Raw genomic sequence first — 15,888 nt, 5'->3', positions numbered from 1 at the left:
ATCTATCTATCTATCTATCTATCTATCTATCTATTCATCCATCCATCCATCCATCCATCCATCCATCCATCCATCCATCACATTTAAAATACAATGTGCATGTTTACTTTGGCCATCTGTTCAAACAGCTTCATTATTTAAATGTACATTAAAAACAGCGTTTTTCCTGTAAATGTAACTGAAACATCACTGACTTTATGGTGAGCTGAGTGTCTCTGGTGGTACAGAATAAAGAGAGGCACTAAAGACACTGCCCTGCAGTTGTCTTTTCTTTTTTCTGTTTTTTATTGCTGGGGAGAATAGGCGCTGTGTTTTTCCACACCTCTGCATACTATTCCACAGAAATCCCCAGAGAAACAGCTCAATCTCTCGTTTGACGGACAGCTGTAGCTCGTCTCTTGTGAAAAGTGAATTTATTTGACCACTTCTGCTGCCTGTATTTTGGGGGAGAACAAGGGGAACTATACTGGGTCATACTAGGAATGCATATAAAAATGTTTTGAGCTCATCACTTCTCTGTGAAGCTCGAATGTAGCTGCCTCACTCCCTCACTCCCATCTAACTCCTGCTCTGTTACATTTAAGAATCTCATTTGGTCTTCACAGCTGCTTTCACTATGACAGCGTTTGACTTCTCGGATATAGAGGCGTTTTTGGATTGCCACCCGGATCTGTTCGAGGAGTATCTCGTTCGGAAAGCCAAATGTGACCAGGTTAGCAGGTGGTTGAAGGAGCATCAGCCGTCGAAAGTGTCCTCTGTCGAGGAGAAGCGGGGCGCTGCCATGGACCCACTGTGGCCGACCAGTGCTGACGGACTCCGGCGCAGATCGTCCCACATGGAGCTGCGACGGAACTTTGCTCGGTCCAAAGCCACCACTGCACACTGGACATACGACGAGCACGTGAGTTTGAGCGAACACGAGTCCCAGTCCAGCATGAGGCGCCGTGCGCTCCTGCGTAAAGCCAGTTCACTGCCTCCCACTACCGCGCACATCCTGAGCGCCCTGCTGGAGTCCAGGGTCAATGTGCCTCAGTACGCATCCAGCGCCATTGACTATAAATACAGACTTAAAGAAACCAACGAGAGGGAGTTTTTCTTAGAGCTCGTGAAAGATATCTCCAACGAGTTGGACTTAACAAATCTGAGTTATAAAATCCTGATCAATGTCTGCATTCTTGTGGATGCAGACAGGTGTTCGCTTTTCCTCGTTGAAGGACCCCCTCACAAGAGGACTCTGGTTTCCAAGTTCTTTGATGTGCATTCAGGCACTACAGTCAGACCATCATCTAGCACTCTTAACTCCAATGAAGTGCAAGTGCCATGGGGGAAAGGTATCATTGGATATGTGGCAGAGCACGGGGAGACTGTAAACATCTCAAACGCATATGAGGTAAAGTGTACACCGTTATGATCAATAGAATTTGTATTCTTAATTTATGTGCGTCCATTTAAGCTGGCGGATATCAGTACATGATGATGTCGGGTATTGGACCCGAGTTTTGTAGTAGTAAAAGAAAAATTTCTGCAATACACATCAGGTTTCAGGTCCACCTTCAGCTGCATTCCCAAGTTAAAAGCATCCACAAATGTGTGTCTTTTTCAAAGTAATGGGACTTTTTTGTTTTGGTTTTTGCCAGCAGAGGTATTCAGGTGTTGGCAAAACTATCCCACTCCTCAGAACTTCAACTGCGCACGTCGTTCCGAATACCAAATGCAGGTTCTTTTGGATACAAAAAATACAATAGTCAAAGAAAAGGAAAACCAATCACTATATTTTTTCCCCCCACAAACTAAATCTGGTATTATATGCTAGACTTGAGCACCACATCATTATATCATCGCCCTGGGCTGCTTGGGAAACTAAGGAAACATGCGATCTACTACTCCAGCAGCATAGGTACGTGCCAGTGAGGGGTACAAGAGTCTCTCTGCTTATAGTAAAAACAGTTTCAATCAACAGAGACTCAAATTTACAAGCCCAAGAGTCAGACCTAAACGCTGCGGATGCTTTATCATAGGCTTTACGAGACAAACGCGCATATGGTGAAGGAATGTAGAGCTGGGATGTGTGTGTGTGTGTGTGTGTGTGTGTTTTTTAATGTGGACTCCAGTCAATAAATGTGTAATAGCCTGTATGTTTATATAACCACAATTCCAGGATCACCGCTTCAGTGATGAGATTGACAAGCTGACCGGGTACAAGACTCAGTCCATCCTCTGTATGGCCATCTGCAACAGTGATGGAGAAGTCATAGGTGTTGTACAAGCTATTAACAAAAATCCAATCGGCACCCCATTTACTGAGGATGACGAGAAGGTGAGGCTCTGTTATGCTGAAGAGAAGAAAATCATTCGCCTGTCGTACCAGCGGGCTTCACATTCATATTCATCTTCTTCAATATTACTTATCGCGCCATTAAGGGCATTTAACGAGGGAGTTAAATTTAACTGGTGCATCGTCTACCCCACCACCCAACACTAACACTTGCCATGCAACTGGAAATATTGTTTGTAATTTGCATCTTAATGGCTGCGGAGAGGGGTAAAGTGTTCCCTTGGAATCAAAACACAAGAAAATGGAAGAGAAGAGGTCAAGCTTTTACTCAAGCGTGGAGCATTAAATACGTTCGCCTGTGCATACACACAGTAAGAAAAGTGTTACTTTCAGTTGCTCCCTGTTCCAGTTGAAATGGGCTTACTAGAATATATGTGTGTTATAGCTTCATTTACGGCTCCGCTGCTTATGAGTACAATTTAATTCTCAGAGTTTGCTGACGAGACAATAATATTTCGTACATCCTGGAGATTGGAGGGTTTGGTAAAAACAAAACAAAAACAAAAAACTGCATCAATGCTGATATTTGCAGTTTGTAAAAATCACAAGTTTGCTTCTGCTTGCAGACCAGTTGCACTGACAAATTCATCCACAAGGTGGCAGAAAAAACTTGTGGAAATAAATACATTGTGAATCCGTATAGTATGCTCTAACGCTCAACTTCAAAGAAGCTGTGAGAGATTTAAGCTTCTTTTTCAAGTGTATATAAAACAAAGCACTAAATATAACTTTGGCAGAGCAACCTCAGAAACTATTTTTCAGCAACAAAGACTGTAAAAATAGGGAGGAGAAAAAGCTTCATCCGGCAGCTTGTCCAGACATTTTAAGGCCTTTGATGTCTTACTAAGTCTCTTTCTCTGAATCAGTACTTCATTAACAGCAAATCTATTTGAGAGAAATTTGCACTGAGAAGCAGCTGACTCCATCATGATCTTTGTATGCGCATTTACTCTTTCTGGTTCTCTTATTTGGCTTTATGTCATGCAGACATTGTGCATGCCTTTCTCCACTTTTTTGTGTTTTCATTCAGGTGCTGCAGATGTATCTACCATTCTGTGGAATATCGATTTCCAATGCTAAGTTGTTTTCAGAGTCTCGCAAGGAGTATGAAAGGAGCAGGGTGAGAAGTTTTAAACTGTGCTTTTACAAAAACATAACTGAACACAATAATCACTCCAAAACACATTAACATGCTGTATGCTTGCCTTTCACAAGTTAGGCTTACATTAACTTCAGCAGCGTGATATTCTATCAGGAATGTGGAAATATGTTTGTGTAATGAACAAATGAAGTTACGGTGTTTATTGTTGCTGCTACAGGCTTTGCTGGAGGTGGTCAATGACCTGTTTGAGGAACAGACCGACCTGGAAAAGATTGTCAGGAAGATCATGCAGCGAGCGCTGACTCTGCTGCAGTGTGAACGTTGCTCTGTGCTTCTTCTGGAGGACATTGACTCACCTGTGAGACCTTTCTTTTCCCATTTCCTCACAGATTCATCTGCTGCTTGATTTTCAGTGTATAACTAAACCAAAGTCATTATAACCTTTTTTTTTTAAATTTGCTGAATGACTTTATTTCTGATTGCAGTGATATATGATTTTTCTCATAGGTTGTGAAGTTCTCAAAGACATTTGAACTCATGTCTCCTTTGTGCAATGTGGACCGTGACATCAGGTTAAGGAGATTTTGCTCATAGATCACTACTGCAGAATTACAATAAACACAAATATGATTAACATTAAAAGAAGACTTGCATTTCACTGTGATAAAATTTGTAGTCAGTGTTTCTGTATATTAATGTTTGACTGTTGCTTCCTCTTTGTAATAGTGCCCACATCAGCATGGAGAAGTTATCCTGTTCTGACTGGCTAATCAATAACAGTATTGCTGAGCTGGTGGCTTCAACAGGACTGCCTGTTAACATCAGTGATGTGTGCCAGGACCCACGCTTTGATGCTGAGGTATACACAGTGTAGTGTATTTATAAGATCTGAGGCTTTTATTTAAAAAACAGTCAGATAATATGAGTCATTTGCACCGTTGTTATCACTGCAAGAATATCAGTTCCCCCCCCCAAAAAAAAGTAAAAAATGGCTTCTCTCTTTGCAGGCAGATCAAGCTTCAGGGTTTCATATCAGATCAGTGTTATGTGTTCCTATCTGGAATCGAACTCACCAGATAATTGGTAAGTGAACCAGAAAATAATCAGTTTTGTTTCACTGGAAACGAGTCCTCATGTTATAGTCATGATTTATGTATATTTTCCACAGGGGTTGCACAAATTCTGAACCGCCTGGACAGGAAGACCTTCGATGATGCAGATCAGAGGCTATTTGAGGTTAAGCTACACTAGCAACCTTCTGTTTGGTCTGCACTGTGACACTGTAGATCCGCAGGTTCTTTTCATGTTTCATATTTTTCCTCTGGCCTGTTGTTTGTGTGCAGGCATTTGTGATATTCTGTGGCCTTGGAATCAACAACACAATGATGTACAATCAAGTTAAGAAGACATGGGCTAAACAGTCTGTAGCACTGGATGTAAGCCTGTTCTTCTATCCATCACTCTATGTCTCTCTGGAGGATAAAAGATATTTATGTATCTTTTTCTATACAATAATTTCTTTTTTTTTGTCATGTGCCAGTTTTCTTTTATGGTAAATGGCCTGTATTTGTACAGCGCTTTACTTTATGTTTTCTTTTATGTTTTGATGATTCCATGTAATCCATCCATCCATTTTCTTAACCAGTTCTCTAACTAGGGTTGCAGAGGAGCTGAAGCCTTTCTAGTTGACACAGGAGAGTGGTGGTTTACACAAGTTACCAGTCTATCAAATGGGTAGTATAATCTGATATCAATTCAAATCAATTTTATTTATATAGTGCAAGTTCACAACTATAGTTGCATCAAAGTAAGAGTAAAGACCCAACAAAATTAGAAAGAAAACCCCATCAATCACACAACCCTAAATAAGGAAGCATTTTATAAGAGTACGAAGGAAAAAGGGAGCCTGAAAGCTGAAGGTTCTGCCTACCATTCTACTTTTAGAAACTCTACAAATAAAAAGTAGGCCAGCAGCCTGATAGAAAGGTGAGCTGTTAGGAAAATATGGTACTGTAATTTGATGTATATTTACTACTACCTTCTATTTACATTTACCTGATTACTTTGTATGTAAGGAAATTTATTTTTAATTCTATTCTAAATTTAACAGTGAGCCAGTGAAGAGAAACTAATATGGGAGATATATGATCTCTCTTTCTGGTCCCTGTCGGTACTCTTGTTTTGGATCAACTGAAGGTTTTTCAGGGAGCTTTTAGAGTGCCCTGAAAATAATGAATTACAAGAGTAATAGTATTAGATAAGTGCATGAAGTAGCTTTTCAGCATCACTTTGAAACAGAATATTGCTAATTTTAGAGATTCAGGACAGTGTGAATGAGTAAATAAAGCTGAGTGTCATCTGCATAGCAATGGAAATATCTGTAATGTCTTCTAAATATACAGCCTAAGGGAAGCATGTAAAATATTAAAAGTATTGATACCAGCATGCAACGCTGTGGAGCTCCATGACTAACTTTTATGTGTAACTCTCCATTTACACACACAAATTGGAATCTATCAGATAGAGTCGCGCTATTGCAGAGCTGGATTCCTTTAATACTTTCAGTGTGTTCTGATCTCTGCAGTAAAATACTATGGTCAATGGTATCAATAACAATATAAGCTGTAGCAATAATCCAATCAACTCTTATTCATAAATGGGTCTATATTTATTGTGGGAAAAAAGCAAACTTCAATAAACTTAATGCTAAATCTTACAATTCCAAAACTGTAAGATATTACAAATTACTAAGCAATTTGGGAGCAGTATTAGAAATATGTGGTATATACGGGAAAAAATAATAATTTTCAGTGACACTACTCTGAAATGAAAACATATTTTAGGACACACGGTAAAATGAATTCAAACTACCTGTATGAGAAATTATCGATTCCAGAAAAATGCTGTGTCACCACTGTTACTGCTAATCTTAGCAGAGGCTCTTTACATTCATTGGTGTCTCAGTCTGCGTTCTTTTCCAGTGCCCAGTATCTAACCTGAGCAGTCACATTATCCTCAGAAAACATGATTCCTCTTCTTTACCATAAATATTTTAGTTGCTTTTAAATTATTAATGATAAATACACGTGCAGGTCTGCTCAGTTTTCATCAAGGACAACAAACACAGCTGTATTTCTGTCACACAATCTTTGATGTTTCTTTCATCACCTGATGGATTTTTTTGTGATTAGAGACGCCAAAATATAGCAACAAATTGGCTTTAAAAGCAGATACATATTTACTTTGATCTGATTACATAGGACGGTGAATACAGATAAAAAACATCAACACTCTTGGTAAATATTAATTATCTTTTTTAGCAGTGAGTGTACATTAGAGAGCTAGTCTTATGTTATTTAGGCCATCCCCTCATGACATCACCTCACTATCTGGGACAGTTTTTTTTTTTTTAATACATCAGTGTTTTGCATTATTTTCTGTTTTTCAGATGTTGTCCTATCACGCTACCTGCTCCAAGGTGGAAGTTGACAGACTGAAGGTAATCCTCAGAACTAATCAAATAAAAACATTATATAATGCATAAAGGCACTATACCAACATCAGGAAAATAGTGAAATGTGTCAGTAGATAAAGGTGCAACGTAAACCGGAAGGCTGTTTGCCTATGCTGTCATCCTTCAGTGGCACTCTGTGACTGACAGCACTGTCCTCTCCCCCTAAGGCTGCCAAGATCCCCCTGAGCAGTGAGTTAGGCATTGATGAGTTTCACTTCAACGACTTTTCATTGGACAACGACGCCATGATCACGGCTTCTCTCAGGATGTTTCTGGAACTTGGTGTTGTCCAAAAGTTTAAAATTGACTATGAGGTAAGGCCATGAAATGTGCCCTGTAATATGTTTATCCATCCATACATAAACATGATCATACCTTCTGTATATCTGTCTGTAGGTTTTGTGCCGCTGGCTTCTGACTGTGAGGAAGAACTATCGAACTGTGGCATACCATAACTGGAGGCATGCTTTCAATGTGTCGCAGTGCATGTTCGTTATGATCACGGTAAATTTTAACATAGAGCAAAAAAAGTCAGATGTATATCTTACAGAAGCAATGATGTAAAGTTGTTTTGCATGCCCACAAATAGATAGATCTATGGAATAAACTATATAAAAATTTCTAAGAGGTATATCCAAGGTATTTCTAAGAAGTCATATGGTGGTGGATTTGGTCTCTTATTGCTTAGGGTTGCTTCTATGTCCTATCCTATCCTAACTGATGCAAAATATCCTATAAAAGTACGTTAAATATTTAGTTAAAATAAATGAAACAGAATAGATTTAAAATTACTCAGTAAGAATGTGGCCATCTGCTTTGCATTGTGTAGACAGCAAGTTTCCAGGATGTCCTGTCAGATGCAGAGATATTGGCACTGATGGTTGGCTGTTTGTGCCATGACTTAGACCACAGAGGCACCAACAATGCATTTCAAGCTAAGTACGCCACAGAGGCCTGTGGATTTTGGAACTGGTGTCTTGTTAATGCAGAGAAGTGTAACTACTCTGTTGTTCCTGCAGGACAGGTTCTGCTCTGGCCCTGCTTTACGGGACATCAGCCACCCTGGAGCATCATCACTTCAACCATGCAGTCATGATCCTGCAAAGTGAGGTCAGGCTAATATTTTTCTATTTTTTGATAAATTCCATGTAATTCTTATGTTTTTGCAGAGGTTTCTTTTTTTTATCTTAATAGTTTGCTTTCCTTGTTCAAGGTTCTGTAACTTCCAACTGATAAAAGAAAATAATATTTACTTAATCCTTAATGAAATCTTGATGATTAATTTGAATAAATAACGTCATATGGTGTCAGTTAGATAGATAAATTAATATTTTTTTCTTTATTTTCTTATAGATAGCGGTTTGAATATGAAACGAAAATACCAGAGTCAAAAAAAAAAAATCAAGGACAGACATTGGTGTATTTTTGAAATGTTATTTAATCAGCTCAATTGTGGATCAGTAATACATGCTATGGCCTGAGGCTAGTCGGCAATTTCTGTCCCTTTAGATTAAACTAAACATCAGCTCAGCAAGAAAACACATTCAAAATAACAGAAAACACAAATGCACAGACTTCATTCAATTTAAAAGTGTTGGACTGAGACCATTAGGCTAACAGAAAGCCACTGTTTAAAGAGTTCGAGTAAAGTCGAGAGGCTGCTTTGTCTCAGGTGAAAATCAGTTTGATCATTGGGATCCGTGTTTTTTTATCGATTTCTTTTAGCAGCGGACAGAGAAGGTCCAAACACGCTGCTAATTAACATTTCTAAAGGGAGCTTCTTTTGACAGTGAGCAATGACTTTACCGGTGCATTGGATTTAAGGAGACATTTTAGCCACTATTACTCATCCTCGTCTGCTTTTGCGTGTGTACCCACTGTATTGCATGCTATTGTGTTTTTATTTCACAGGGTCACAATATCTTTGCAAACCTAAGCTCTAAAGAGTACAGCAACATGATGCAACTATTGAAGCAGGCTATTCTCTCCACAGACCTTACTTTGCACTTCGAGTAAGTGTTGCTTTTTTTTCCTCACGGCATTCAAGGCCAAAATAGTTTGTGACTTGTAAACTTACATACATCATTATAAATTATTGGATGTATTACCATATTCTGAACAATAATTTTCAAATTTTTTTGTCATTACAAAGCTCTTCCACTTGGGTGGTTACCAAGATGGGGAGGGGGACAAATTGTGCTTCAACTTTTTTTTCTGTCCTTGATTATCTCTTTTAATTGCAAGGCGCAGAACCAAGTTTTTTGAATATGTTCTGTCTGGAGAGTTCAGCTGGACTGATGAAGGACACAGAGAAGTTCTCAGGTTTCTACATTTATATACAAATAAATCAAAATAACACAAACTATAACTGAATTTAAAAAAAAGAGATGGAAATGAGCTTTAATGTCATCAACAGGTCTATGTTGATGACAGCATGCGATCTGGGTGCAGTCACTCGTCCCTGGAAGATATCCAAACAGGTTTGAGCCTTTCACTATCCCTTCATCCAGGCTGCTAATGTTTTAATCACTGATAGTAATTATTAACGCAGCTGCTCTTGCTATGTATGGGTCCGAATGGCCGGAAAGGATGCTAGGTTGTGTACATGACCTTATACACCAGGGCATTGTGATATTGTTAGAAGCTGCATTTATAATAATCCTTATTGTGATACATCTTCTTTTTTTCCCCAATATATGCTAAGAAGTACATAATTGCAATACAACCAAAGAAGGTCTTTTCCATACACTCCGGAATATGCACTTGCTTCCTAGTGGCCCTGAGCCATGGCTATATTAAGAGGATTCTTATAATATATCCATGTCATGAATATGTTACAGGTACAGGACACTGGAGGATAGATTAGATTAAAAAATCCATCTAAGGTAGTGCCACAAACATCGCTTCAGTTTCTTTGGGACTTTTCCAAAAAGAGCATAAGGGCACTTCCTAAAGGCCATTTAAAAAGGTTTTTTTTGCATCCTTGACCCATACAGTTGTTCTATCTAGGTCAAGGATGCATGTTTCCTAGAGCTTTCTCATTAAATTAAATTAGCTCACTAATCCATTTACTTAATTTTACTTGGACACAAACACTCATTTGATTTTTTTTATACACAACCAAATTATATTTCCAAAGCTTAGTTTACAGTCCTGTGCATGTGTTTTTTTTTTCTAAAATAATGCATGTGATGCGTTAGCATGACCCATAATAGTACCATACTAATAGAAAGATAATTGTTCTTCTCATTTAATTTAAATTAAAATAAGGACAAAATAACAAAGTACGTTTAAGCCATTATTAACAGCAAACTGGTACATCATTTTTAGAGTTAACTAATTTGTTTCCCTCGATCTGCACAGGTTGCAGAGCTGGTTACAAGTGAATTCTTCGAGCAAGGTGATAGGGAGAGGTCAGAGCTTAAGTTAATCCCAGCAGTAAGTAAGGAAGCTTTAAAAGTCAGTCACACAATTTTCCACAATTTTCTTAATATAACTAGATCTCTCTCTAGGCAATCTTTGACCGCAATCGCAAAGATGAACTACCTGCCTTACAGCTTGAATGGATTGATGGGATCTGTAAACCTCTTTACCAGGTCAGACAACCCTTTATGATTTAAGTTAAGCATTTAGGTCTTATGAAAAGGTAATAGTAATTAAACTATTAATATCATTCTTTCTCTCCAGGCACTGCTGAAACTCAACAGAAAGTTACAGCCAATGATGGATGGCATCGATGCCAATCGAAAGAAATGGCAGGATCTCTGCTCATCCTATCAGCAGACACGCAGAGCTTCGGTGTCTAATCAGAGTACAGAATCAGGTCAGAACACTGAGTCAGGTGAAGAAGATGGAGAAAACAATGAAAACCTAGAGTCTAGAGAAACTGCGAAGCCAGTCGAAAACTCAGTGTTTGGGTCAAAGTGCAGTTAGGATCAAAGATGCAGAGAAAACAAGGAGATGGAAACATAGCATCTGCAGGAAAGAAGTAAAATAAGCTAAGTGTTTGGCAAGCTTTGCATTAAGTTGAAAACATTCAAATGTCCTCTGATTTGATGAGAAATGCACTACCCACTATTGGTAAATGAAAAGCAGCTTTCATCTGCTAGGTGTCCCAAGCACTACGTTAAACTCAGGACTGAGCTTTATCCCTACTGGTCAGACTCCCTCAGACCTCCCTCAGCTCTCAGATGTAACTGAGAGCTTGTCATGGGATGAATGAGAATTGAATAAGAATGAAGGATGAATAAGAAACCAAAGAAGGTCTCTTAATATTATAATATTTTTAATGGGAACTGTGTTAGAAATCCCAAAACTATTGGAATGCCTTTACAAAACAAAAAAGAATCACTGTGACAAATCATATAAATTGCCATTATGAATGTTTACTGGAGCATGATTGTGTTCTGGATAAGGCTGTGGTACCTCAGTTGCAAGTCTTTGGCTATATGGTGTAATTTTCAGTGTTTGTGGGTTAATTGAACTGTTTGGCCAGCCGCTTGTTGTGTGCAACACGTGTATTTTCTGGGGGAAAACAGGCAGATATGCGTCAAAGACTCAAACAAGAGGTCAGGGTTAAAATTTAAAGTCTGCTGGCTTGTTGTATGCACGTGTCTCTCTGTGTGTGTGAGTCTGTGTTATATCATGGTTAGGTAGTTATTTAATGGGTCTTAAAATAATTTATTGCAGCGGGATAGTTTAATTTCCAGTCTCATAAAATGTTTAATGAATGCTCACTTGATTGAGAAAAATACATGAATGCCTATAAGTCCATGTCCATGTGTTCAGTTCAGTGTTAGATCTACTTTCTCTTTACATGTGCCCCAACTGTATGCTACTAATTTTATTGTTTACTGTCTTTAAACTACACACAGTGGGATGAGTTTGTCTTACTCTCGCTAAAAAAGAAGACTCCTCAGTGCCCGTACTATGGCCTTTACAAGATTTCGGTGTTGTACATATAAAATATGGAAAAATATCCAACTGGAAGTTTCATAAAGCAGATTGTGTACATACAGTATATACGGTGCCATGAAAAGTATTTTCCCCCTTACTGATTTCTAAGCTTTGTGTATTTTTGTCACACTTACATGTTTCAGATAATCAAAGAAATGATAAATGATGACTTCATTTATTAAGGAAAAAAGCTAGCCAAACCTAATCTATGTGAAGTCATGGCCTGCCTCATTGAAAATAATGAAAATCATGAAAATAATTTGATTAACCGCGTTTTCATATAAAAGAAAAAAGCTGAGTCCAGTTTCATGAGCTAAACCCAGAACTGATTACCAGACCTGTTGAATCAAGGAATCACTTAAATGGAACCTATTTGACAAAGTGAAGTAGGTTAAAAGTCCTCAAAAAGCAACAGCTGAGAAACAAAGTCACTGATATCTATCAGTCTGGAAAGGGTTACAAAGCCATTTCTAAAGCTTTAGGACTCCAGTGAACCACAGCGGTAAGGACAGCACTATCCACAAATTGAGAAAACTTGGAACAGTGGTGAACCTTCCTAACAAAATTACTCCAAAGAACCCAGAACTGCATCTAAAGAACCGCAGGCCTCACTTGCCTCACTTGCTTCACTTCAGGTCAGAGTTCATTATTCAACAATAAGAAAGAAACTAAACAAAAATGACATCCATGGGAGAACTCCAAGGAGAAAACCACTGCTGACCAGGAAGAGGACATAGCTGAGCTCACATTTGTCAAAACTCTGTGGACTGATGAAGCAAAAGTTGAACTTTTTTAAAAGGTTTGAGTCCCATTACACCTGACATAAAACTAACCATCATTTCAGGAAAAGAACACATCATGCCAACAGTCAAACATGGTGGTGGTAGTGTGATGGTCCGGAGGTGCTTTCTGCTTCAGGACCTGGACGACTTGCTGTAACCGACTGAACCATGAATTCTTCTGGTAAACCCTGGAGGAGAATGTCCAGCCATCAGTTTGTGCTCTAAAGACAATGCAGGACAGTGACCCAAAACACGCCAGCAAGTCCAATGGCTCCAAAAAAAAAAAAAAAATTGAAATCCAATTGAGATGCTTTCTTCATGCATCCTAACTCTACAATCTGTCTGAATAAAAACTATTCTGCAAAGAAGAGTGGGCCAGAATTCCTTAATAGCAATGTGAAAGACTCATAGCTATCACAAATGCTTAATTTCAAGTCCTGCTGCCAAGGGTGGCACAAACAGCTACTTTGCTTAGGAGCCAATTAATTTTTCAAATACGGCTGGGTAGGTACGGATGGCTTTTAGTAAATGAAATCATTATTTTTAAACTGCATTTTGTATTTACTCTGGTTATCTTTTCCTAATTTTATAATATTGAAATTTGTTTGATGGTTTGAAACATTTAAGTCTGAGGAATACTAAAACTAAGAAATCAGGAATAGGGCAAATACTCTTTCATGGCACTTTACACTATGCTTTCATTTATTTGCCGATGCATGGTGATTGTGTTGAAACTGCATGCATCATATTTAATATTGACGCTGGACATTATCTCGATGCCTTCGACTGCCCAATGAGATTTGTTTTGCATGAAAGTATTACAACGGAAATACGAAATGTTGCTACTGCACTACTGTTGTCGAGAACAGATACAGATTTCTATTTTAGATCACAAACTGTACCAAAATGATACATTCATTATTTTTCATACACCAGGCTCTATATTTATAATTATTCCCTAAAATAAATTCTTAGAGAAGACAGGACGGCGTTTCACTTCAGACAAAAAGGAGAGGCAAGTTTTAAATGTGTCTCCATCTGGTTTTGTGAATAAAACTCTGTGGCATGAAAACTGTTTGTTTGGTGTTTATGTAACCAGAGTTATGTCATAGCTATTGTTTAAAATTACAGTAGCTGCTTCTTTATATCAGACCGTCTGACAATTGTGAAGTTTACTGACATTCAGAAGGAGGAAGTAGCACCATGATGTGAATGTATTGTTACTGTTGTAAGGCTATTGGCAAAAAAATAAAAATAAAATGATAATCCATCAAGTACATTCTCCACTGTAAATGATATACACAATATGCCTAATGTGACAATGCACTGTGCTTTCATATGTGGCCAAGGATGACGCTGATGCACTCTTTCACTGAAGCACATTGAGGCAGCTGAGATCTGGAAGATTATGAATCAATTAAACATGCAGTCCCCATGATTCATTAGCCTGTAGGAACAGTTTTAGCAGCAATAACTTGAAGTAAAAACTCACAGTTTGGGTTTGGATCATCTTCAAACTTTACATCAGTATACCAGGCCATGGGGGAGCTAAGTACCTAGGTTGGCTAAGCATTTGACCATGACAGTCGCTGTTAGCATCCAGTAACAATGTTAACCTTGAAATTTTTTTTAAGAAACAATATTGAGTAACATATCAAATGAAAGGGCATGGGGAAAGCTTTACAACACTAGTTTTATTTTTTCAATAAGACATCCTATGGAATCACAATAACATAACATAACAGGCTGATGGGCTCGTTCTCTGAGTATTGAATTGTTAGGAATTTAACATTTCAGACGCTAACTGAGGTCTGTAGACCCTGAGGTTTTTTGCAGTTTCTCGCAGCACTGCACAGTCTGACTTCATGGTGAATTTTCTGTGACGTCCATTCCTTGTGTTGTGAAGATTGTGTTAACACACATCTAATTTGTCCAGACCAGCAAACTGCCAAACTTCCGTTTTTGCATTTGATAAGAAACAGTTTTCTGCTATATACGCTCTTAATTTTTTATGGAAAATCAGCATGGATGTAGTTTTTCACATGGCTCCATACAGGCCTGTTAACACATTGTTTTTCACATGACTGTAGGTGTGGCTTCTCTCACTGTTGATAAAACCCCAAACACGTTGCTTGTGCATATCTGCAGCATCACAGATAACAAAACAACATCTGTCCACATCTGCTACCTGAATGTCATTAAACTTGGAAATTAATGCTTCTAATTTCAAGTTGCATTTATTTCTTATGTCTTTCATAAAAAGTAGAGTAAAGTGTTTTTGTTTGATTTTCTTGTGCGTATGGATATTAATAGAGTTTATGTGACTGAAATAGACAGCATCTGTATTTATGATATGCAGTGGCTTTGAGATTTCCCTGTCTCTTTGGAATACTGAAGAACAACATGGAGAGCAACAATATCTCTTTTTACCTTTTTATATTTGACAGCACATAAGAAAAGACGAACTTGCACTTTCAAAATCGTCTCAGGTAAAAGAGCAAAGTGACATGAAAGACTGCCAATGAGAAAAACACCGAAAAGTAACGATAAAGGTTGAATCATCCGCAAAGCCTCAAAACAGAAGCTGAAACATTGTATAGAGATTCTTTACATATTCATACAGCCTCTGTTAAATCCTCTTATTGGTCTGTGGAGAGTGTTTGATGTTGATTTTAATAGGTGAGGCAACAGTAGAAGCAGAAGTAATGTATAAAACCCAGTACAGCTTGATGCGTATTCAGCCGCCAGCTGCCAAGCCATAGCCAGACCCGGGCCTTAATCTATAATTTAACATGGATTGAGTTTATTCTCCTCAGGGTCCGTGATCAGGGAGAACTGGATGGAGACAGGAGAGAGAGCCTTCCAACCTCATTTTTGATACAGAGTCTGGCTCCAGCACAGTCTTTGATCTCTCTGCTGCTCTCGCTTCCTCTTCGCTGTGCTTGTTTTTTTTTTTTTTTTTTTTTGTCTCCCTCACATACAGAAGCAGCATCTCTAACTCATATCCTGTCTGACATACTGTACTATAGGTACACGCTGACAAAAAGATGCAGTGCATAAATGTCTGTGCGGAAAACAAACACCCCGAAGAGACGCGTGTAATGTTTAATAACCTTTAAGATATTTATGCCTAGTTTATATTCTGAGTCATTTTTTATGAACCAGAGCTCAAAAAATAAAAACACATAATAAGAAATAA

At 38.3% G+C, this 15,888-nt stretch overlaps 1 protein-coding gene across 1 annotated transcript; it reads left to right on the top strand.

Moving 5' to 3' along the window:
* Window positions 1-300: 300 nt before the first annotated feature.
* On the top strand, window positions 301-13,764 carry pde11al (phosphodiesterase 11a, like). The gene is made up of 20 exons (XM_082552207.1): window positions 301-1,390; window positions 2,159-2,317; window positions 3,366-3,455; window positions 3,655-3,795; window positions 3,945-4,009; window positions 4,164-4,296; window positions 4,445-4,520; window positions 4,606-4,673; window positions 4,781-4,873; window positions 6,886-6,936; window positions 7,119-7,265; window positions 7,348-7,455; window positions 7,781-7,890; window positions 7,971-8,061; window positions 8,863-8,963; window positions 9,196-9,273; window positions 9,368-9,431; window positions 10,315-10,389; window positions 10,464-10,547; window positions 10,639-13,764. The coding sequence occupies exons 1-20, from the start codon at window positions 617-619 to the stop codon at window positions 10,882-10,884; spliced, it is 2,754 nt and encodes a 917-aa protein (XP_082408333.1). The 5' UTR covers window positions 301-616; the 3' UTR covers window positions 10,885-13,764.
* Window positions 13,765-15,888: the final 2,124 nt, after the last annotated feature.

The sequence above is a fragment of the Aulonocara stuartgranti genome (assembly GCF_965226115.1).
Source record: "Aulonocara stuartgranti genome assembly, chromosome: 11".
Taxonomy (NCBI): Eukaryota; Metazoa; Chordata; class Actinopteri; order Cichliformes; family Cichlidae; genus Aulonocara; species Aulonocara stuartgranti.
The sequence above is the reverse complement of the archived record's forward strand: the minus strand, read 5'-3'. Positions and strand labels throughout refer to the sequence as shown.